Genomic DNA, 23,129 nt, shown 5'->3' with positions numbered 1-23,129 from the left:
GGAAACCAATAAGCACTTGGTACATCTGTTGAGGGCCCTAATCCGAGATGTGGAGGCGGCCTTGCCTGCAGCTATCGAGCATGCAGGATGCAATTGTCTGCAAGTTTTTGTTCATATAGGAACCACTGATGCAAGTTTCATGGGTTCAGAGGCCCCCCCAGGCTGCTGACCTCATGCACAGCGTGCAAGCAGAGCTTGCAATTTGTGTAATTGTTCCCAGAGTTGACTGGGATCCTTTGATTTGGAGCTAAATGTAGGGTCTCAGCCAAAGGCTATGTCGACTTTGTGACAGTCTTGTCTGCAGATTTCTGAGCCTGCATTTTTGGCTGGGGATTTGTAGGACTCTCCGTGATAGGTCAGGGATGCACTGCACAAAGGAAGCAGATACTCAGATAGCAGTGTACTTGGGGAGCACACAAAGGAGTTTTTTAGGCTAGTTGGTAGTTTGAGGTGCTCTGATGAACACTCGTTAGTCGATATTCATATTGGGAAGTCAAATCATATTCAGGGTAAAGACACTTCAACTCTCAAAATTTTATCAATAAATTGTTGAAGTTACTCGTAACAAAGCTCCCGAATTTACTGCCCTCCAGGGAAGTTCTCCCACTCGTATTATCCTAGGGCCTGAGAGCTGGCTCGAACCCAAAGTAGAAAGCTCCGAGATTAGCAAGTCATGAAACATTTATCACAAAGACAGATTAGAATGCTGTAGGAGGGGGACTGTTCATTGCAGTTATAAAAATTTTCCCTCTTTTGAAGTTGAAGCTGGGTGTGACAGTGAAGTTATCTGGTCGGGTATGACAGGTCTAGATGAAATCAAGTTAATTGTTGGATGTTTTTACTGGCCACCTATTTCCACTGTGATAGTTCTAGAGTCATTCAAAGAAAGTCTATGGTCAGTAGTGCATAAATACCCAGATCATGCAATACTAGTTGGAGGCAACTTCAAACCTACTGAGTATAGACTAGGATATCTATGGATTCATTTGCAGAGGGGCACAGATAGACAGTCTTGCAAAGTACATTTGAATATGTTTTCCAAAAACTGTATTGAGCAGCTAGTTTGGCAGTCGACATGCTATGGAAATATCTTAGACCTGATAGCTATGAACAGGCTGGACTTTTATCAGCAGCACCAGTATACAGACAGAGATTAATGATCATGATGTCATCATAGTTACTATGGTTACAAAAGTTAGTAAACAGTCAAGAAGTTTAGGAGAATGTTTCTGCTGGAAAGAATGAGCAGATAAGCTGTTGTCAGCATCTCACTTAGAAAATGATTTACATCACTTAGTTCAAGTAAGACAGGCATAGAGGAATTATACATAAAGTTTAAACAGATTGTAAATCGTGGTCTGGAGAACTATGTGACTAGTAAATGGACTGAGGACGGAAAAGACCCATCATGGTTTAACAACAAAATTTGGAAAATACTGAGGAAGTGAAGGCTGTTGCACTTTCCGTTCAAAAGATAATGCACAAAAGATAGCAGACAGGGTTTAGTAAAGATTTTTGCATCTTTGAATCTATGCACGAAGCATACAACTACCATTGTCATACCTTAGCAAAAGATCTGGCCGTGAACCGAGAAAATTCCATTCCTACTGTATGATTAAATGATGATGTCGTCCTCTTGGGTAAAATATTCCGGAGGTAAAATAGTCCCCCATTCGGATCTCCGGGCGGGGACTACTCAAGAGGACGTCGTTATCAGGAGAAAGAAAACTGGCGTTCTACGGATCGGAGCGTGGAATGTCAGATCACTTAATCGGGCAGGTAGGTTAGAAAATTTAAAAAGGGAGATGGATAGGTTAAAGTTAGATATAGTGGGAATTAGTGAAGTTCGGTGGCAGGAGGAACAAGACTTTTGGTCAGGTGATTACAGGGTTATAAATACAAAATCAAATAGGGGTAATGCAGGAGTAGGTTTAATAATGAATAAAAAAATAGGAGTGCGGGTTAGCTACTACAAACAGCATAGTGAACGCATTATTGTGGCCAAGATAGACACAAAGCCCATGCCTACTACAGTAGTACAAGTTTATATGCCAACTAGCTCTGCAGATGATGAAGAAATAGATGAAATGTATGACGAGATAAAAGAAATTATTCAGGTAGTGAAGGGAGACGAAAATTTAATAGTCATGGGTGACTGGAATTCGTCAGTAGGAAAAGGGAGAGAAGGAAACATAGTAGGTGAATATGGATTGGGGGGAAGGAATGAAAGAGGAAGCCGCCTTGTAGAATTTTGCACAGAGCATAACTTAATTATAACTAACACTTGGTTCAAGAATCATGAAAGGAGGCTGTATACATGGAAGAAGCCTGGAGATACTGACAGGTTTCAGATAGATTATATAATGGTAAGACAGAGATTTAGGAACCAGGTTTTAAATTGTAAGACATTTCCTGGGGCAGATGTAGATTCTGACCACAATCTATTGGTTATGAACTGCAGATTGAAACTGAAGAAACTGCAAAAAGGTGGGAATTTAAGGAGATGGGACCTGGATAAACTGAAAGAACCAGAGGTTGTAGAGAGTTTCAGGGAGAGCATTAGGGAACAATTGACAGGAATGGGGGAAAGAAATACAGTAGAAGAAGAATGGGTAGCTCTGAGGGATGAAGTGGTGAAGGCAGCAGAGGATCAAGTAGGTAAAAAGACGCGGGCTAATAGAAATCCTTGGGTAACAGAAGAAATATTGAATTTAATTGATGAAAGGAGAAAATATAAAAATGCAGTAAATGAAGCAGGCAAAAAGGAATACAAACGTCTCAAAAATGAAATCGACAGGAAGTGCAAAATGGCTAAGCAGGGATGGCTAGAGGACAAATGTAAGGATGTAGAGGCTTGTCTCACTAGGGGTAAGATAGATACTGCCTACAGGAAAATTAAAGAGACCTTTGGAGAGAAGAGAACCACTTGTATGAATATCAAGAGCTCAGATGGCAACCCAGTTCTAAGCAAAGAAGGGAAAGCAGAAAGGTGGAAGGAGTATATAGAGGGTTTATACAAGGGCGATGTACTTGAGGACAATATTATGGAAATGGAAGAGGATGTAGATGAAGATGAAATGGGAGATAAGATACTGCGTGAAGAGTTTGACAGAGCACTGAAAGACCTGAGTCAAAACAAGGCCCCGGGAGTAGACAACATTCCATTAGAACTACTGATGGCCTCGGGAGACCCAGTCATGACAAAACTCTACCATCTGGTGAGCACGATGTATGAGACAGGCGAAATACCCTCAGACTTTAAGAAGAATATAATAATTCCAATCCCAAAGAAAGCAGGTGTTGACAGATGTGAAAGTTACCGAACTATCAGTTTAATAAGTCACAGCTGCAAAATACTAACGCGAATTCTTTACAGACGAATGGAAAAACTGGTAGAAGCCGACCTCGGGGAAGATCAGTTTGGATTCCGTAGAAATGTTGGAACACGTGAGGCAATACTGACCTTACGACTTATCTTGGAAGAAAGATTAAGAAAAGGCAAACCTACATTTCTAGCATTTGTAGACTTAGAGAAAGCTTTTGACAATGTTGACTGGAATACTCTCTTTCAAATTCTGAAGATGGCAGGGGTAAAATACAGGGAGCGAAAGGCTATTTACAATTTGTACAGAAACCAGATGGCAGTTATAAGAGTCGAGGGACATGAAAGGGAAGCAGTGGTTGGGAAAGGAGTGAGACAGGGTTGTAGCCTCTCCCCGATGTTATTCAATCTGTATATTGAGCAAGCAGTAAAGGAAACAAAAGAAAAATTCGGAGTAGGTATTAAAATTCATGGAGAAGAAGTAAAAACTCTGAGGTTCGCCGATGACATTGTAATTCTGTCAGAGACAGCAAAGGACTTGGAAGAGCAGTTGAACGGAATGGACAGTGTCTTGAAAGGAGGATATAAGATGAACATCAACAAAAGCAAAACGAGGATAATGGAATGTAGTCAGATTAAGTCGGGTGATGCTGAGGGAATTAGATTAGGAAATGAGACACTTAAAGTAGTAAAGGAGTTTTGCTATTTAGGGAGTAAAATAACCGATGATGGTCGAAGTAGAGAGGATATAAAATGTAGACTGGCAATGGCAAGGAAAGCGTTTCTCAAGAAGAGAAATTTGTTAACATCGAATATAGATTTAAGTGTCAGGAAATCGTTTCTGAAAGTATTTGTATGGAGTGTAGCCATGTATGGAAGTGAGACATGGACGATAACTAGTTTGGACAAGAAGAGAATAGAAGCTTTCGAAATGTGGTGCTACAGAAGAATGCTGAAGATAAGGTGGGTAGATCACGTAACTAATGAGGAGGTATTGAATAGGATTGGGGAGAAGAGAAGTTTGTGGCACAACTTGACTAGAAGAAGGGATCGGTTGGTAGGACATGTTCTGAGGCATCGAGGGATCACAAATTTAGCTTTGGAGGGCAGCGTGGAGGGTAAAAATCGTAGAGGGAGACCAAGAGATCAATACACTAAGCAGATTCAGAAGGATGTAGGTTGCAGTAGGTACTGGGAGATGAAGAAGCTTGCACAGGATAGAGTAGCATGGAGAGCTGCATCAAACCAGTCTCAGGACTGAAGACCACAACAACAACACATAAAATTGGTAAGTGTGTCCAAGGATTCCACCCAGTCACTCATTGACTAGTTAGTGTGGCAGTTGAAGATGGCAAGATGGAAGCCAAAGTTTTAAATTTTGCATTCAAGATATTGTTCACATATGAGAATTGTACAAACAAACTGTCATTTCGCCATCAAGCTAATTACTATTATGAACATGATAGTAATAAGCATCCCTGGTGTAGAGAAACAACTGAAAGAATTGTAAACAAATTAGTCACCTGGTACTGATTCATTACCAATGCCATTTTACAAAGAGGGCTCTATGGTATTGGCCCTTTGCTTAACTTGAGTTTATCATGAATCTCTCACCCAGTGCAAAGCCCCAAGCAACTGAAAAAAGTGCAAGTTACTCATGTATACAAGAAAGGTAAAAGAACGTACCCACAAAATTGCAGACCAATGTCCCTAACATCGGTCTGCTGCAGAATCCTTGAATATAGTCTCAGTTCAAATATAATAAATTTCCTTGATATCAAGACTCTTATGTTCATAAATCAGCATGATTTTTGCAAGCATCGCTTGTGCAAAACTCAGCTTACCCTTTCTCACATGATATACTTTGAACTGTGGATGAAGGGCAAGAGGTAAATTCCATATTTCTAGATTTCAGAAAAGCATTTGACGTGGAGCCCCACTGCAGACTGTTAATGAAGGTATGAATATACAGAATAGGTTCCCAGATATATGAGTGGGTTGAAGACTTCTGAAGTAATAGAACCCAGTAACTTGTCCTCTAAGGTGGGTGTTCATGAGAGAGAAGGGTATTGCTGATGTATATTTTATATATGCATAAATGATATTACAGACAGGGTAAGCAGCAGTTTGAAGTTGTTTGCTGATGGTGCTGCTGTGGTTTATGGGAAGGTGTTGTCATTGAGTGTCTATTGGAGGATACAAGATTACTTAGACAAAATTTCTGGTTGGTGTGATGTTTAGCAGCTAGCTCTAAATACAGAAAAAATGTAAATGAATTTGGATGAATAGGAAAAACAAACCCATAACGTTTGGATACAGTGTTAGTAGTGTCTCATCTTGACATGGTCATGTTGGTTAAATATCTGAACGTAAATGTTGCAAAGAGAGTGAAACGGAATTATCACACAAGTATTGTGGTAGGAAGGCGAATGGTTGGCTTCATTTTATTGGGAGAATTTTCGGAAAGTGTGATTCACCTGTAAAGGAGACAACATATAGGACGTTAATGTGACCTATTCTTGAATACTGCTCAAGTGTTTGAAATCCACACCAGGCCATATTAATGGAAGACACTGGAGCAATTCAGAGGTGGGGTGCTAGGTTCGTTACTGGTAGGTTCGAATAATGTGATAGTGTTGCGGAGATGCTTCAGGAACTCAAATCAGAATTCCTAGAGGGAAGGCGATGATCATTTCGAGGAACACTGTTGACAAAATTTAGAAAACTGGCATCTGAAGCTGACCAGCAGAATAATTCTATTGCCACCAGAATAAATCTCACGTAAGGCCCGTGAAGATAAGATTTGTGGAATTAGGGCTCATATGGAGGCATATAAACAAACGTTTTTCTCTTGCTCTGTTTCTGATTGGAAGAAGAAAGGAAATGGCTAGTAGTGGTACCACGTACCCCCCCCCCCCCCCCCCCCCCGCCCATCACATATTGTATAGTGACTTGCGGAGTATACAGGTAGATGTAGATGTAAATGAAATCAGCACAGATTTAGAAAGTACCACTGATGTGAAATTCAGCTTGCCTTTTTCTCACATGATTCACTACAAACCATGGATGGAGCACAACAGGCAGATTCCATATTCCTAGATTTTTGGAAGGCATCTGATGTGGTGCCCCACAGCAGACTGTTGAGAAAAGTCTAAGCATACAGATTAGTTCCCAGATATGTGATTGCTTTTTAAGTAATAGAACACAATACATTGTCCTCGACATTGAGTGTTTTATTAGAGACAAGGGTATTTCCAGGTGTGCCCCAGGAGGCTTTTTGCTGATGATGCTTGGTGTATGGGAAGGTGCTGTTGAGTTACTGTAGGAGCATACAAAATGACTTAAGACAAAATTTGTTGTTCGTTTGATGAATGGTAACTTCCTCTAAATGTAGGAAAATCTAATTTAATGTGGGTAAGTGGGAAAAAACAATTATGTAACATTTGAATACAACATTAGTAGTGTGCTGCTTGACAAAGTCACATCAATTAGTCACGTGGGGTAGTCATGTGGTCTGAGGTGCCTTGCCAAGGTTCGCCCGGCTCCCTCATCGGAGGTTCCCTCGGGCATGTGTGTGTGTGTGTGTGTGTGTGTGTGTGTGTGTGTGTGTGTGTTGTCCTTAGTGTAGGTTAGGTTAAGTAGTGTGTAAGCCTAGGGACCAAAGACCTCAGCAGTTTGGTCCCATAGGAGCTTACCACCACAATCTCACATCGATTAAATATCTAGATGTCATCTTGCAAAGCAGTATGAAATGGAATGAGTAGGTAGTAGGAAAGGACACTAGTACAACCCATTCTTTTTGAGTGTTTGGGATTCCCAGCACATCAGTGTAAAGGAAGATAATGAAGCTTTTCAGAGGCAAACTGCTAGATTCGTTACTGGTAAGTTCGATCAGCCCTCAAGTATTATGGAGGCCGGAGAACAATTCCACTGCCACCAACATACATTTCACAAAAGGGCCACAAAGATAAGTTGTGAGAAATTAGGTCTCATACTGAGGCTTTTAGGTAGTCATTTTTCCCTTGCTCTATTTGCGACTGCAACAGGGAAGGAAACGTCTAGTAGTGGTACCTGCTACCCTCTGCCATGCACCAAATGGTGACTTGTGCTGTATGTATGTAGATGTACTTCCTCCCTCATCCTTGTGTAATGTAGTGTTTTATTTTCCACACCTACACATGCTGCATGAACTTGTGATCCTTGAAGTGACTGATCTCTCTTCCTCCCTCTCTTCCCTTATCCCAACATATGCATACTTCCATACCTCATCTGTTCCTTTTCTCCAGCATTTCTGTATGTTTTTAATGTACTTGTGCATATTTGTGCATAGTTTCACACATTTGTGCATGTTTTATGTGTTAGTGTGTCTTTTTACCTGTCTCTGCATTTTTTTGCTTATCTTTACATACTGAAATCCTCCTCCAATGGCATAACCACAAAAATTCCTTTCTCTGGATTCCACCTCTTCTTTCATAATGACAATCTTTTCAGATTCTACCTGCCCCTGACCCTCACACACCTGGTACTGCAAAAATACATCTCCCTGGCACAGGCAACACAGAACAACCTGTGCCTCTCCACAAGATACTGCTACTGTGCAATCCCTGTTAATACAACGCATCTATGAAATTGAATCTCTTGCTCTCCAGCACCTGGAGGAGCATCTTGGACACGACCTCTATAAGTTATTCAACCTGCTGATGTCTGGTCGGAGCTGCTGGTGGTAGCAGTCATTTGTGCATGCGTGTTTGCTTGTGTGAATGTGTGTGTGTTTTCTTTTGCTGAAGAAGGCTTTGACCAAAAGCTGCAATGTGTAACAGTCTTTTAATTGTGCCTATCTGCAGCTCAGTGGATAATCTTTTTGGTGAGTAGCAATCAGTCCTTTTCCTAATATTGTTGATATTCTAACCTGGAGTTTCCATTGTTTGTTTTAACGTAACATTTAGTGAAAAACTTTTGCAGCATAATGTTATCTTTCTGTAGAAAGTTTGGTGGTAAGTGTCAGCTGAACAATTTCGGGCAGCTGCAGATGGAACACTGAATCTTCTATTCATGCAGCTGATGAAGTTATCCACTACATCACTGAAGCTATTTTAGAAGCAAGTTCATGATCATTGATAACAGTGCTAGATGATGAAGTTTCTCGTAGCGTAGCCTAAAAGTTGATCTTAAATGATTTTTGATTAATGCTAATTTACTAAACCCTCTCTCACTTGGAAGTCACTGGTAGGGTAATGAAAATCCTGAGTGCAAAACAAAGTTCGTAAAGCACAGCTTGTAACATCAACTTATAAATGAAATCAAATTAATTATGCAAAAAAGAAATGGAAGCCCTTTGTTTTCTGTTGTCTTTGTCATATTGAAAAAAGTAGTTACACTCAGTGACTTAAACATTTGTAGTTCTTTGATAAGATTATCACTCAGGTCATCAGAATAAGTTTTCATTAATTTCTCAATCATATCACTTCCATCCAGTGTTGTATTTATTCTGATCAAAAGTTGCACAAATATCCTCATTTCTTCATACCATGAACCCATCTGAGAAACAATCTTGTCTCTGACTATCTCAAAAACCTCTTTTTGAAACTGTTCTTCTTCAGTTTCATCTGGGAGTTTGTCACATTCTCTACTGCTGCCCACACCAGATTCATCAATGAAAGCTTTCCTTTTGCTTTCTTTCTTTTTTGAAAAAAAAAAACTGTCTCATTCCCAATTTTAGTAGCCTCTTTTAACTCTGATTAAGAATTTAAACCATAGAGCTATTACATTATTATGTATGGCAGTTATAAGATCTTCAACACTTTTCATTTCAGTGTCAAGGGAAAAATCTTTTGGCTTCAGAATCAGACTTCATACTTTATATGATCCATTCAAGTGAATCAATGTTTCAAATTTGGAGAAATAATTGATTAACCCTTTATTTCTGCTATTCCAACATGAGACAAACTGTACTGACTTTTTGTGTATTTTAGAGCTTCTATACTGGTAATTTTTCTGCTGTAAATTTCACTTCCTTAATTTTTGTTTCAGAAAGGCCATGAAGAGACTGACTGCCAGTGCATTTTAATAATCCTTTCCATCACCATGGGCTGGCACAAAAGAAATTGTACAGCTGGTGCCGACAGCTGAAGAATATGCTGATTACTTCATTACTTCTTGTGGCATGCAATCCTATGAAGTTCCGAGTATGAACTGCACATGGAGAAAAAGCTGCCATGGATAATGTCTCTAACTTTTTCTTGCACACTTTTCATTTGCCCTGCCATATTTGATCCATTATCAAATCACTGACTACAACAGGGCTGTAAATCAGTTTCATTTTTATTAAATACAGCTATGATAGCATTACTAATTGCATCACAAGTCTTTTTCTGCAAATCAAAATATTCCCGAAACCTCTTATAAATTTCCCATTTATTTTCCTTCTTGTTAAAAAAAATACCTTAAAATCAGAATATTCTGTTCCATCTAAGACACATCTGGAGTAACATCACAAATACGTGGGGGGGGGGGGGGGGGGGGGGAGGGAGGGAAACAGCTTTCTACCTTTCTTCTTAGATTGTCTTAAATATATTGTCCCCACACACAGGTAAAAGCTCATTCAGTGCTCTTTGAGATAAATAGTGAGCTATCTTTTTGTATTTTTCAAGACTTTTTAACATAAATTGTATATTCTCTAAAAAAACAGTCATTTTCAGCCAAAAACTCAGTTAAGCCCACGAAGTTACCATTATCTGGCTCTCCTAACTAGTGGCTACTTCCCCTGAAAGACAACTTTCGTGCGACTAAAAAGATAGTAACATACAAAAATTCTTTTTTACAGCTCACATAAAAAGTCTGTTTCAACAACAGTTTCTGGAACATGGAATGCTACCGACTAGGCTTTGTTCGTAACATCTCAATGCTAATTTCTAAGCAACATTCTTGTGAGCAGGAAGAATGGAGTATAGCTCTTTCCAAGTTGTGTGTGTGCAACAGAATTTTTCTGGCTGTCACTCCACAATAACCAATCGAACAATGGAAACTCCACATAGGAATACCAACAATGTAGGAAAAGATAAATTGCTACTTACTATAAACAAGACACATTAAGTTGCAGACAGGCACAATTAAAAGACACTTACACAAAGCTTTTGGGCACAGACTTCATCAGAAAAAGAGAAACAGAGAAGTACATCATTCATACATACAGGCTAGCACACCTCACGAACACATGACTGCCAAGAGCTGCTGGTCATATGTGCGTGAAGTGCGCTGAGCAAGTGTGTGTGAATGGTGTGTGATTCTCAGTTTTCTCTTTTGTTGATAAAGGCTGTGACCCAAACCTTTGTGTAAGTGTCTTTTAATTGTGCCTGTCTGTAACTTATTGTGTCTTCTTTACAGTAAGTAGCAATTTATCTTTTCCTACATTGATGACACACTAACCAGGCTCTTTCTTACTTCAAATTTGTTGTTAGAGCATTTGCAATAGAAGTGATGCTTGGTAAATTTTCTACTTCGTTTGTCTACTCACTATCGAACTGTTATAGGTCAGTATTTGAAATGTCCATTCTAACAATTTTATCTTTATTGCTCTTATTAAATAGATGTGGCCATTGCCCAGGATCTGGACTAGCTGTTGGCAAAAAGTAGCTACCTATTGGTTTTCTTATCTTCTCTTGGTCTTTCACAAATTTTTCATTACATTTAAATTTTCTGATCAGTTCTATGCATCAGATTTATGCGCATGAACCCACTTTATCCTGGAAATAAATAATTAAAATACCTACAAAAATATTTTACATGAATAAGGGAAGTTTTAAATAACAGTGAAAGTAAGAGTACTTCACCGTTTTTTAAAATTCTGTAATTTATTTCAGATTAAAAGCAATATAAAGAGAATTGCCTGATAGATTCAGATACCTGCAGTAATTGCATGAGCAGATAAGCCTAACTTTTCCAAAACCAACAGCTTGAATACTGCCTTACTCCTAATTTTAACTGAATAAATGAAAATAAGCTTGCACTTAAAACTGAAACACACCACGTGTAAAACACTAGCACTCTGACAATAGAGCCAAGTGTGAAAACAATGGTTGTCAGTATTGTTGCCAACACCATTTTTATGAAAATAGCAAAGCCACAGTGCTAATGTCTCTAAATTCCTGTTGGCCTATTATCAATGGAATAAACACTAGTCTTGTCACAAAAGCAGTTTTAGACAGTTGCTCAATCCATATTTAAATAATATTTAATCTCTAGAAATGTTATGATTGTTTGTCGCTGACAAATGTGCCAATGCTACATGTGGAGATTTATCATTTAATTAGCATTAGTAGTGTTCAGTCATTGCCACAGGTGATTATCAATATGTATTGTAAAACATTTAGGCAGCTATAGCTTGTCCAACCACTAATTTCAGTTGCCTGATACGGCAGTCATGTGTGTGAGTTGGGTTTGTGTGTGTGTGTGTGTGTGTGTGTGTGTGTGTGTGTGTGTCTATTGTTGATGAAGGACAGTGGCCGAAAGCTTAAGTTGTGAGAGTCTTTTTGTTGTGCCTGTCTGCAACTAAGCATCTCCGCTATATTGTGAGTAGCAACTTTCCTTCTCATAATATTGTTACAGTCCATCCTGAATTTTCCATTATTTGAAAATATGAGAGAAGATATACTGTTGGAAAACCCTTGATTTCATAAAATATGTCAGACTGAAATGACAAAAAAATAATAACCTATTCAATGAGAGAAGTTTTGTCAATAAATAGCACCTGGCATATAGGGAAAAAGGGCTGGCTAAAGATGAGGTTGGCTTATAGGAGACATGAGTAGAAATTGGCTGTGAGGAAGTAAGCCCATTTGTGCCAAGGTGTCTGTAGTTCTGAGGGACCTTTATCACGAAGTCTAAATCACTGACACCATGAGTATGAAATAATTGTTGAGGACACAAGCTGCACACATGGCTTATGCATCGGCATATGGGTCAAGGTGCAATCTTCATATGAGAGGCAATCATTCAGTTAAGGATGTTGTAGATGGCGATGTAGAAGTGATAATCTGGCAAAAAATGTATGGAATTTTTGAGTAATTTTAAACAATTCTGACATATTGCACTAGAAATTTACTGAAGAACTCAAATAATATTTTTTGGACTAGGATCTGCCTGGTTTAACTCTTTCATTGCCAAGTTTGTACTAGCAGTGCATCTGCCTTGGCCGCATGGTGTGCCTCACACCAGTTTCACATATATTTATTATTTCTGTCACACAGTGTACAGTGTGCCCACTGCACTAAATAATTATTGCCTGATAGAAACAAGTCTTTACACTCAAGGAAAAGATTGTATTTCATCACTTCTTTTGGGTATGGTACAGTTCAAAAGATGCATACCTTCTGGCTTTGATATTGGGGAAGGCTGTGACATTTATTGAATGGAAGAAACCTAGATTTGTGGGGCGGGTCAATATCACACTATAGCCAAAAGTTTACACATTGTATTTTCTATCAACTGCTAAAGAACACTAAAAGCTAACTCCAAGATAAAATCTATAGATAGCATATTTATATGCTAATGTAACATTTCCTGACACTTTGTCACAACAAATTGCGCTAAAAGATGTGTTTTGCAGAGATGTTTAATGCTGTGAATGATACCTTCACTGCATTCTTAATGTTTTTCATATTTTTAGTTCACCTAACATGTTTAATGTTTCATGTGTTCTCGATACGCAGCATTTATGAGGTCGCACGACGAAAGAGTGATGTTTCTGTGATGTCACGTGTCTTGTTCTGTGATTTTCGAATGAATAAATAAATGCTGAATTGTGATCAAATCAAGCAGTGATGAAGAAAACAATCTTCATTGGCCCATATTACCCAGCATGTTCACACAATGGTACAAATTCTCTCCTGAGAAATAGAGCTCTTATATACAAATAATGTCAGATATTACAGAACATGTTTCTATTAAATAAATAAAAAATTTCCACAAACATTTCGAAAATATGAAGGTGAATAAAAGAAATTTGGAGACTGCAGGACGCGAACCCATGAACTCCCACATAACTCCCGGTTCTTGACTGTATTCACTATACTGCCATAACCTCTCTGATATGTCATTAACTGACATTTTATTACAAAAAACTGTACCAAGAACATGTTTATAAATACTTGAATAAAACCCATCAAATATGGGCTTCAACAAAACCCAATATGGTGTGTCTCAAGTTCTATGTGTGATGTACGTATGATGAAGGACAGGCAGGCTGAAGCGATTAAGCCTTCGGGAGGCCCATAAGAGCTGTACTCTTGTAGAAGTCATGCCCCCAAACCTCTGCTACATACAGCTAAACCAGCATTTCAAGCAAACACAATATCAACAGTTCCAAAAATATTGACTGTTGTTATGTAAATTTATGTGGAAAATATTTAAGATCCATCCTGATAATTTAAATTCTGTAATACATTATGAGAAGTGTATTTTAATATATACATTGTAGGGGGAAAAATACACAACACCAAGGAGTGATGCCACTTAAAGAGAAGTTGGTAGGCATGTTTATACAGTTGAAACATGATGTCCATTCATATTTTGCACCAGTTGCATAAGAGTGTCACTTTTAGTGCCACTATGAGGGTGCAAATCAGGTTTGCTTTAAATGCATACTGTAACGGTAGTGAGTGTTAGTTACCTTTGAGATTGGACATGCTGAGTTGATGTTAGTCAAGAATGCCTTGGAGGTGACAAAGGTGTCATTATCAACACCTCACTGATTTTTAATGAGGTCATGTAACAGGGCTATGAGAAACTGCATGCAGGGATGTGGCTGTTGTGCATGATTGTTGGCAGTGGTGGTCACTAGAATGTACAGTCGCAAGAAGATTGGGCTCTCATGGCCATGCGGCACTACCGAGAGGGAAGACCATTCTGTTCGGCATATGGCTAGGGCACATCATACATCTGCAGCATTGGCACCACAGTGACACAAATTGGTTACTTCAAGGACAGTTCTCCACACGACGCCCTGTATTGTGCATTCCACTGACCCCAAACCATCGCCATTTGCGACTTCAGTGGAATCAAGTGAGGGTTAATTTTACAGCAGGATGGTGATCTCTTGTGTTTTTTGATGAAAGCTGGTTCTGCCTGATGAAATCTGGTTCTGCCTCGGTTCCAGTGATTGCTGTTTGTTGTTTAGAAGGCCAGTTGAGGACCTGCAGCCAACCTGTGTGCATGCAAGACACACAGAAACTACATCTGGAGTTATGGTACGGGGTGCGATTTCATATGACAGCAGGAGCACTCTTGTGGTTATCCCATACACCCTAACTGCAATTTGTACATCAATCTGGTGATTTGACCTGTTGTGCTGCCATTCAGGAACAACATTCCCAGGGGTGTTTCCCTACAGGATAACACTTGCCCAAATACTTGCTGTTGTAAACCCAACATACTCTACAGTGTGTCGACATGTTGCCTTGACCTGCTCGATCACCAGATCTGTCTCCAGTTGAGTACATATGGGACGTCATTGGACGACAACATCATTAACTGTCCATGTATTGATCAACCAAGTGCAACAGGCATGGAACTCCCACAACCTGCATCTGTACAATACAAGACATGCATCTTTGCATACTTACATTCAACATTCTGGCTGGTACACCGATTGTTAATGTACCAGCATTTCACATTTGGAATGGCTTAACTTGCACTTACATTAACCTGTGTCTTGCAACGTTAATCAATTAAATATGTTACCTAGACAAATGTCATTTCCAGAATTTCATTACTCTACATTATTATTATTATTTTATTTATTTTTGGTGTAGCAATTTTTTTCCATCAGTGAATTTTGGGGTGGCTCTGACTCAGAACCTTTAACTAGGAGCCGCATCCGGTTCAAAATGAGTAACAACACGCAGTCACACATCAAATTGTTTATTGTAAATTACACATATTCTCACAAGACAGTTTTCTTTTTCAGTTGATTAAATGCCATGTGGAAACTGCCTTCCTCAGTCTGCAGAGGGCTTTTCTGTTTTCAATAAGTGGCCTCCTGGTTTTGTTCTTCCTTGGTGATGTTGCTCTAAAATTTCATGAACAGCTCACATGCTATCCGTTCAAAAAATTTCAAGACTATTAGCAGAAAAAAATAGAGAAAAGTTAAATGGTTGTAATGCTTCAGATCTCCAACATACTTACCCCCCTCCTCATACACACACACACACACACACACACACACACACACACACACACACACACACCCTTGTGTGTAACTGTCAGAAAGGTCCTTCTTTGGGACGATGATCAGTTCAACTCGTGCCTCACATCTGCAGCTTCTTTGATTTGGCAAACCATCAGACACCCATTCTACACTGTCATAGGTTCATATTGCTGACACGAAGTCTTTTCACCTGTGGTGTTTTCTAGAAAGGAACTGTCTGCTTTTTCCATTTCAATCCAGTCGTGGCATGGGCCCACATTTCGTCGTCCTTGTCCAGGAGTTGAGGTGTGCAGGAAAAACATTGTACACATACTTCTCTTCCAAAACTTTTGGAGAATGTCTTGAACACTTGATTTAGAAATGTTCAGTTCATTGCTCCATTGTGATTTGTGACATAACAGTGTTGACACACTACGGCCCAATGTCCATTACTTAACACTGCCTACTCCCAACTGACTGGTTGAATGCACATCTGTTTTTTTACAGTTGTTAGTTCAAGTTGCCATGATAGTTACTGTGCTGACATTGCTTATGTGCCACAGATAAAGCTGGTCTCCAAACTTTTTGGATCGGGGATGTACACAGATATGTACTTTCCCCATATGGAATTTATAAGGACTATTTGAATTTAGTACAAACATCTAGTGTCAGGGGAAAAAAAGATTTTTAATAACATTTCATTGCTCTTTGAACACACTCAGTTGCGCTTAGTATCATATCTACGGACCTGAAAGTTAGCATCTATTTTTGCAAAATTAACATCTGTTTTTGGAAATGATTAAGACATACAGATTAAAAAATTGCCATGTTGTCTGTCTGAATCTGAAGCCTTAAGACTATGTACACGTTTATTCTGCAATTTACACTTAAGTTACAATTCTGTTTTAATTTATTAATCTATGAGTTTTTTATATTTGCTTGTAAAATCTTATTGGCTGTGCACATTTGTCCAATATCAGTATTTAAGATGTCAGTAAAATTTTCAATATAGTGTTTGTGTTTAAGTTCAGTTTGCTCATTTGTGTTTAGTTACATATTTGCATATATAATAATAAGCCAAAATATTATGAGTATTGCTCACTGTGCTGCTGGATATTGCGGACAAGTGACACGGTAACAAAAGTATGTAAGCGGAGCAGACACAGACGGTGGATCATCCTAGCTAAGACATGGGCTGCAAATGAGGAAATCTATTGAGATAAGCGACTTTCACAGAAGGCAGATTATTATTGTGTAGAGCCTGTGAACCAGCATCTCGAAAACGGTGAAGCTTGTCGAATGTTCACATGCTACTGTTGTGAGCTTCTACGGAAAGAGATATAGAACAGTGAAATTACCACTAGGTGCTAAAGGGTTAGATCAATGACTCTTCACAGAACTTGGGGTTCAGAGGCTCATTTGCTCTGTAAAGTAGGATAGATGGAGATCTGTGCACCTTTGCCAAAAGAGCACAATGTTGGTGCACGCTCGTTGATCAATGGAAACATGTCGGTTCTTTGGGTGAATCACATTTTTGTTACAGTAGATCAATGGCTGCTCCACAAACGCCATCATCAGGGTGAAAGGTGGCTCGAAAACGTGCGCACCAGAGATGCAGGTGGTGGCAGCAGTATTATGCTATGGGACACATTCTCATGCACTTGCATGGGATCTGCGGTAGTAATTGAACACACACTGACAGCTGCAAACCAGCTGCATCCCTTTATGTTTGATGTCTTCTCTTATAGCTGCTCGTGTCTTGGGGCCACAACCATGCTACAGTGGTTTGAGGAGCATTATAGTGAACTCATGTTGATGCCTCGGCGACCAAATACACCTGATGTAAATCCTGTAGAACCCAACTGGGTCACTATCGGGCGCCATCACCACATTTATAAATCAGCAGCCCATCATTTACGCGATTTTCACAACCTGTGTGTAGACATCTAAAGCCACATACCTCCACAAACCTACCAATAAACTGTCAGATCCCCGACATGCAGAATCAGTGATGTATTTTGTTCTAAGGATGGACAAACGAGCTATTAAGCAGATGGCTTAATGTTTTGGCTCATCAGATAAATCTATTTCTTTCACAATATCCATCGTTAGTCCCTTGAATATTATGTGTAAAATCTGCATCGCTCTTTCTGTTTGGTCTAGTTTATGGTTTCCTGTATACATGTGACTGAAGAAAGTGGATTGATTTGTATCACTATTTCTGGTGTGTTCATGACCTCTAATTCTGAAATGTCTCCATTTCTGTTATATAAATTTTGTCTCACTCTTGATGTTTGATTTTGTATATGCCTGAATTTGTGTGGACTGATAATTTTGTTTACCCCGAGCAAACCTGTGCTTTTAGATTCCCTTTGGTTCAGCAGGCTATTCTAAGTCCTGTATTTTTCAGTAATGCATTTAATTTGTTGGATATATTTCCTGTGTATGATGTAGATATGTATAAGATTTTCTGTATCACTGGTGAAACTGTGTGACCTCAAGAATACAAATTGTATCCCTAAGTGGCCCCATTATGTCCCTAACATTGAAACTCCCAGCTACCAGTAATCCTACCCTCTGTGAATTCCCAGATCTTGCAGGCCAAGAGGCTTCATCTGATACAGGACAAGTGACTGCACCTGGCTCAGCTACACATAGTGTCTGAAATTTGTTTGTCAGGTGAACCAGGGAGGCCTTTTGATCCCCCACCACCACCACCACCACCACCACCGGACAGACTTCCGATGTGCACTCCACCTTGAGACAATGTCTAGCTCGATCTAGGGTCACTTTGAAACCAGTCATTAAAAAAAAAGGTGCATATTGGAGATAAAAAAATAACAAAAGATAATTAACTGTCCTGAAATGGTCTTTGCTCGTTTTCTTCTTTTAGCTTTATTTCATATTTCAACAAATGATTGTGTTGAGAAACAACAAAATTTTTTTTGACATTATCTTTCGGTTTTGCATTCAATTTGATAATTATAAAATCTACAGTACACTGATTTCAAATCTGTAGCATGCAAGAACTGTGCATTGCATTCTACTAGTGTCACAGTGAGTGTGGAGTCAAGAGAGCTCATTCAGTATAAACATTCTTTATTCAGAATGACTTCTGTACAATAGGTCAATGTCAGCATCCTGGTGGCCTGTGGTATCAAGGATGCAGCGTGCAACAATTGCTGCTGCCGTAACATTTTTCTTATGTTCCACTTCGATTTCTGCAGTTATTTCATGCAGTATTGGTTGCCTGTTAGCACTGGCGACTCTGGGCAAACGCCTGCTCTTGGTCGTTAAGTGAAGGCTGTTGGCCACTTTGTCCTCAGTGACAGGTAATGTCTGAAATTTGGTATTCTTGGCACACCTTTGACACTGTGAATCTTGGATTATTGAATTCTCTAATGATTTCCAAAATGGAATGTTCCATGTGTCTAACTCCAACCACCCTTCCGTGTTCAAAGTCTACTAATTCCCTTTGTGTAGTGATAATCACATTGGAAACCTTTCCACATTAAACACCCGAGTACAAATGACTACTACTCCAATGCACTGCTCTTTTATACCTTGTGTACACTATACTACTGCCATCTATAAATATGCATGTTGCTATCTCATGACTTGTCACCTCAGTGTATGTCACAGGCAGTTAAAAGGTTAAACATTACTACTCATTGCCTGTTGATATGCTAATTCTAGCATTTGCTCTTTGTATTTTACAGTATTCAACTGAACTAAGATTTGTTTGTGTCTAATTTTGTTTGATGAAATTAGTCAAAACTGGTTTCCTCTATCAAAAGTGTATGCAGGCTATCTGCTGAATTCCAGTAACTTCTTCTTCTTCTTCGTGGGTGGATCACTTAGGACCACGCGTAATCAACATTTACTGGCCTTCCTTTTCGCCCAGTATTCCTTCATAAACAACGAATGGGCTAGCTTTCGTTGCGTAGACCATGTATGTCTGTTAGTTTTTCTCTCTTCTTCCTCAAAACCCCGTGTGTTTGCGATTTTTCTGATTTCATTTCTATCATGTAGATTTGGAGACCCTAATTCTCTCAGGTCTTTTTCCGTCTGTTTGTACCAGTTCGGTCTTGTAGTTTTGTTCTTTAAAAATGTATGGATTTTGTGCGTTAACCTGTTTTAGTCCATTCTTTCTAAGTGCCCCATGAATTGGATTCTTCTCATGCGCATTGTGTCTGTTATTTTGGAGATATTTTTATATATTTCTGCATTGGGTTTTGGATAATATACCCCATCTTTAGTTCTTGGTCCTAGGATTTTCCTCATCATCTTACGTTCTTTCACTTCTAATTCCTCTTTTAGTGTTCTGTGTTGAAGGTTTAGTGTCTCAGATGCGTAGAGAGCTTCGGGTCTAATTACTGTTGTATAGTGTCATATTTTGCAGTTCCACGAGAGACTCTTTTTGTTGTAAATGTTTTTTGTTAACTGAAACGCCGGCTCCATTTCATTATAACATTAATATTCGGATGTATATAAAATCAACTGCCCCTTTAAAAAATTGCATGTAGCCGGAGCAGACTGACTGCCCTGTAAGGAGAATTGCAGTGGCTGGAAATTCAGAATTTTTGCACTCTGAAAACATGGCATGGGAAGCAAAAATAAATTGCAGTTCTTACTGAATAAGGCTACCAATAGAATCCTGTTAATCTGTAGCTATTACAATGAAAGGAACCCACAAGACAAGATTCAGAGACTCTTGTTTTAGGTTAATGTAAGAAAAAAAACAAAGGTTTGCTTCAAATCAATCATCTTTAATGAGAATAACAGTACAGCCTACAAATGAATATGGAGTAATGGCCACTTGTGTAAGCGTACTGCTTTGCTGTAGTGATGATCGATCACTGTAATTTAAGAAGCTAATTCGTCAGTTGAAAAAGGAACATGTCCAGCAAATGCAGAAGTAATTGTATCTAAATGAACAGCAAAAATTACATAAATATTAAAACATTACACTCGGAATAGGAAAAGAAACAAAAATAAATATCCAAACTCAAGAGATTTTTTAAAAAGTAAAGCAAGCATGTTTAATTTTTAGACAGCACTATAGTTGCAATACAAGTACATTTAAAATATTTGTTTGCAGTGATTTATTATAAGTTTCCTTGGCTGAATTTGTACTTTCACTATTGTAGACACTTTCCTCTCCCACCACCCTCCCAAATATGGTTTATTACCCTCCATTTGCACGGCATGTTATTTGATTATATCCTGATTTAATTTGTTGAGAGGGTCAATCCTTACCTTTCAAAAATATCACATAAGATTATTTGTGATCTTCAAAATTTATCACAAAATTACAACTGCCAGAGCTGCAATGCTGTTCACTTCATTTATTTCATATTTTTAATTTTTTTTTTAATTTTTGCTTACAGTCCTAAATACTACTAGATTTCGTCATACTTTAATACAATTTAACTAAATTGCAGCATTTTCTTGTATAGAATATTGTTAAATTTACATATCAATACTACCACAGTTAATAATGTATTTGAATTCAGTTATCTTAAACAAGGCAATAAGATTTTGCACAGAACAATCAGTACTGACAAATCTTTCCTTCAAATAAAATATGATTATTATTGTGATTTTTTAAATTTTTTTTACAAAAAATTTCTGCTGCATCACAGAATATATTTACAAACGATCATATTAAAGCTGCTTGTTGCGTACTTCTTTTAAGGGAAATCTGTGATGAAAACCCTGAATATAACTGAATTACTATTTCAGAGCAGAAGACTAGTGCAAAATTGCACATAGTAATTAACAAAATGATTGTAAATGTTTCTGAAGAAAGTACACATGTGCAAAAATTTGTGTGCGGGCAAAAGAACAGCCTGCAAAGATCTACACAGCTTTTGTCATAGCAGCACAGATACTTCTTTAACATCTCAGCAGGCATTAGGATTTCATGCTCGCAGGTAGCTATGAATACTTGGTGATGCCGGTGTAGCAGTTCGTCCTATGCGCCTCCCTCTGAAATGAAACAGTACATTCACTACAGCCTTATACACACAGATACATCCACACAGAGGTTTAATCACATTTTTTACAGTTTAATATTGCCTATCAAATCTGTACACTACATGTTACTGTCTACACGAAATAACATTCAAATAGTGGGGGCAGATAATGAAGGAGTCTAGATAGTATAAAACCCTGAATTCTGAATTGTGTGTTAAGGGCTTATTTGACCTAGATTATTGTATGTACATCTACTAGTGCTAAGCATTCACGGTTCTGTAAAACATTAATGAAGTTTGTATGTACCTTTTCTTTTTCTTCATTTTGTATTTTTTTCCATTTCTGTTAACAATGCTTATCTTGTATTGAAATGGAATGGCTTTATGGGTACAAAAGCACTGCAATGTTTTATGCCACACTGTAATTTTGGAGTTTTGGTCCATTAGGAAAATTAATACATGTGAAAAATGCTGCGAAGAGACTGCTGAGAAGCGATGGTGAGTTATGTGGAGTGAAGTTGAATACCATGAATAAAATGGATTGTTGTCATGAGTTGCAGCACCTCCAGTGGTGAAAAAAAAAATGAAATGTCGTGTGACGAGGGCCTCCCGTTGGGTAGACCATTCGCCTGGTGCAAGTCTTTCGATTTGACGCCACTTCGGTGACTTGCGTGTCGATGGGGATGAAATGATGAAGATTAGGACAACACAACACCCAGTCCCTGAGCGGAGAAAATCTACGACCCAGCCGGGAATCGAACCCGGGCCCTTTGGATTGACAGTCTGTCGCGCTGACCACTCAGCTACCGGGGGCGGACACCTCCAGTGGTGAATACTGTTGAAAACGAAATATCGTTACAAATGATTATTCATATCCGGCCGATTCAGATGCCATAGTTTCTTCATATCTGATAAAACAGGATTCCATGCTTTACTTAGCGAGTATCCATTATCACGATGAATGATATTATCTGCTTGTCTGATTTGGACAGATTCTTTTAAAACACAATCCCAGTACCACGAAGCATTTGAAACTACTTGCATCTCATTGTATAGCATCCTGTGTGTCTGTAAGGCAATGCTCAGCCACCGCAGATTTATCTGGTTGTAATAATCGCGTATGGCGATGATGTTCAATACACCTGTTGTTGACGTTACGAATAGTTTGGCCAATGTAAATTTTCCCGCACTCACACAGTATTTTGTAAATGCCAGACTTCCTCAAACCTAAATCATCTTTAACAGAGCCAAGAAGTACTCGAATCTTAGCTGGTGGACGAAAAACACATCTGATCTCTTATTTCTTCAAAAGTCTACCTATCTTGGCGGACAGATTCCCAGCATACGGAGGGAAAGCCACAGACCTAAATGTGTCTTCTGAAGGTTTGGTAGAGGTCCAAACTCAAAAGCACATCGAATCTGTCGGTCCATACAGCCATTACTATTGAACATGTCCTTAAGATGCTGCAGCTCCTGTGGTAAATTCTCAGCATCCGAGACAGCATATGCTCGTTTAAGCAAAGTCCGAAGGACTCCTGTACATTGAAAAGGTGGATGGAAACTGGCAGCATGTAAATAGCTGTCAGTATGAGTCAGTTTCCTGTAAACACTGTATCCAAGAGTTCCATCTTCTTTTCTATAAACTAGT

General features: G+C 38.8%; 2 protein-coding genes across 4 annotated transcripts in view; one reads left to right on the top strand and one right to left on the bottom strand.

Annotated features, from left to right (window-relative positions):
• The window catches only part of LOC126162982 (phosphatidylinositol N-acetylglucosaminyltransferase subunit Q), a 92,175-nt gene extending 82,551 nt beyond the window's left edge, over nt 1-9,624 (top strand). The window contains exon 8 of the mRNA XM_049919838.1: nt 9,353-9,624. The gene's annotated coding sequence lies outside the window, so the exon portion shown is untranslated. The remainder of the gene's footprint in view (nt 1-9,352) is intronic.
• Nucleotides 9,625-20,251: 10,627 nt separating this feature from the next.
• The window catches only part of LOC126162980 (nuclear distribution protein nudE-like 1-A), a 174,423-nt gene continuing 171,545 nt past the window's right edge, over nt 20,252-23,129 (bottom strand). For all 3 annotated transcript variants that reach the window (XM_049919832.1, XM_049919833.1, XM_049919831.1), the window contains exon 9: nt 20,252-21,494. In XM_049919832.1, the coding sequence (XP_049775789.1) occupies nt 21,428-21,494 (67 nt within the window). In that variant the 3' untranslated portion in view covers nt 20,252-21,427. The remainder of the gene's footprint in view (nt 21,495-23,129) is intronic.

The sequence above is a fragment of the Schistocerca cancellata genome, chromosome 2 (genome assembly GCF_023864275.1).
Source record: "Schistocerca cancellata isolate TAMUIC-IGC-003103 chromosome 2, iqSchCanc2.1, whole genome shotgun sequence".
NCBI lineage: Eukaryota > Metazoa > Arthropoda > Insecta > Orthoptera > Acrididae > Schistocerca > Schistocerca cancellata.
This window is presented reverse-complemented; position numbering and strand designations above follow the sequence as displayed.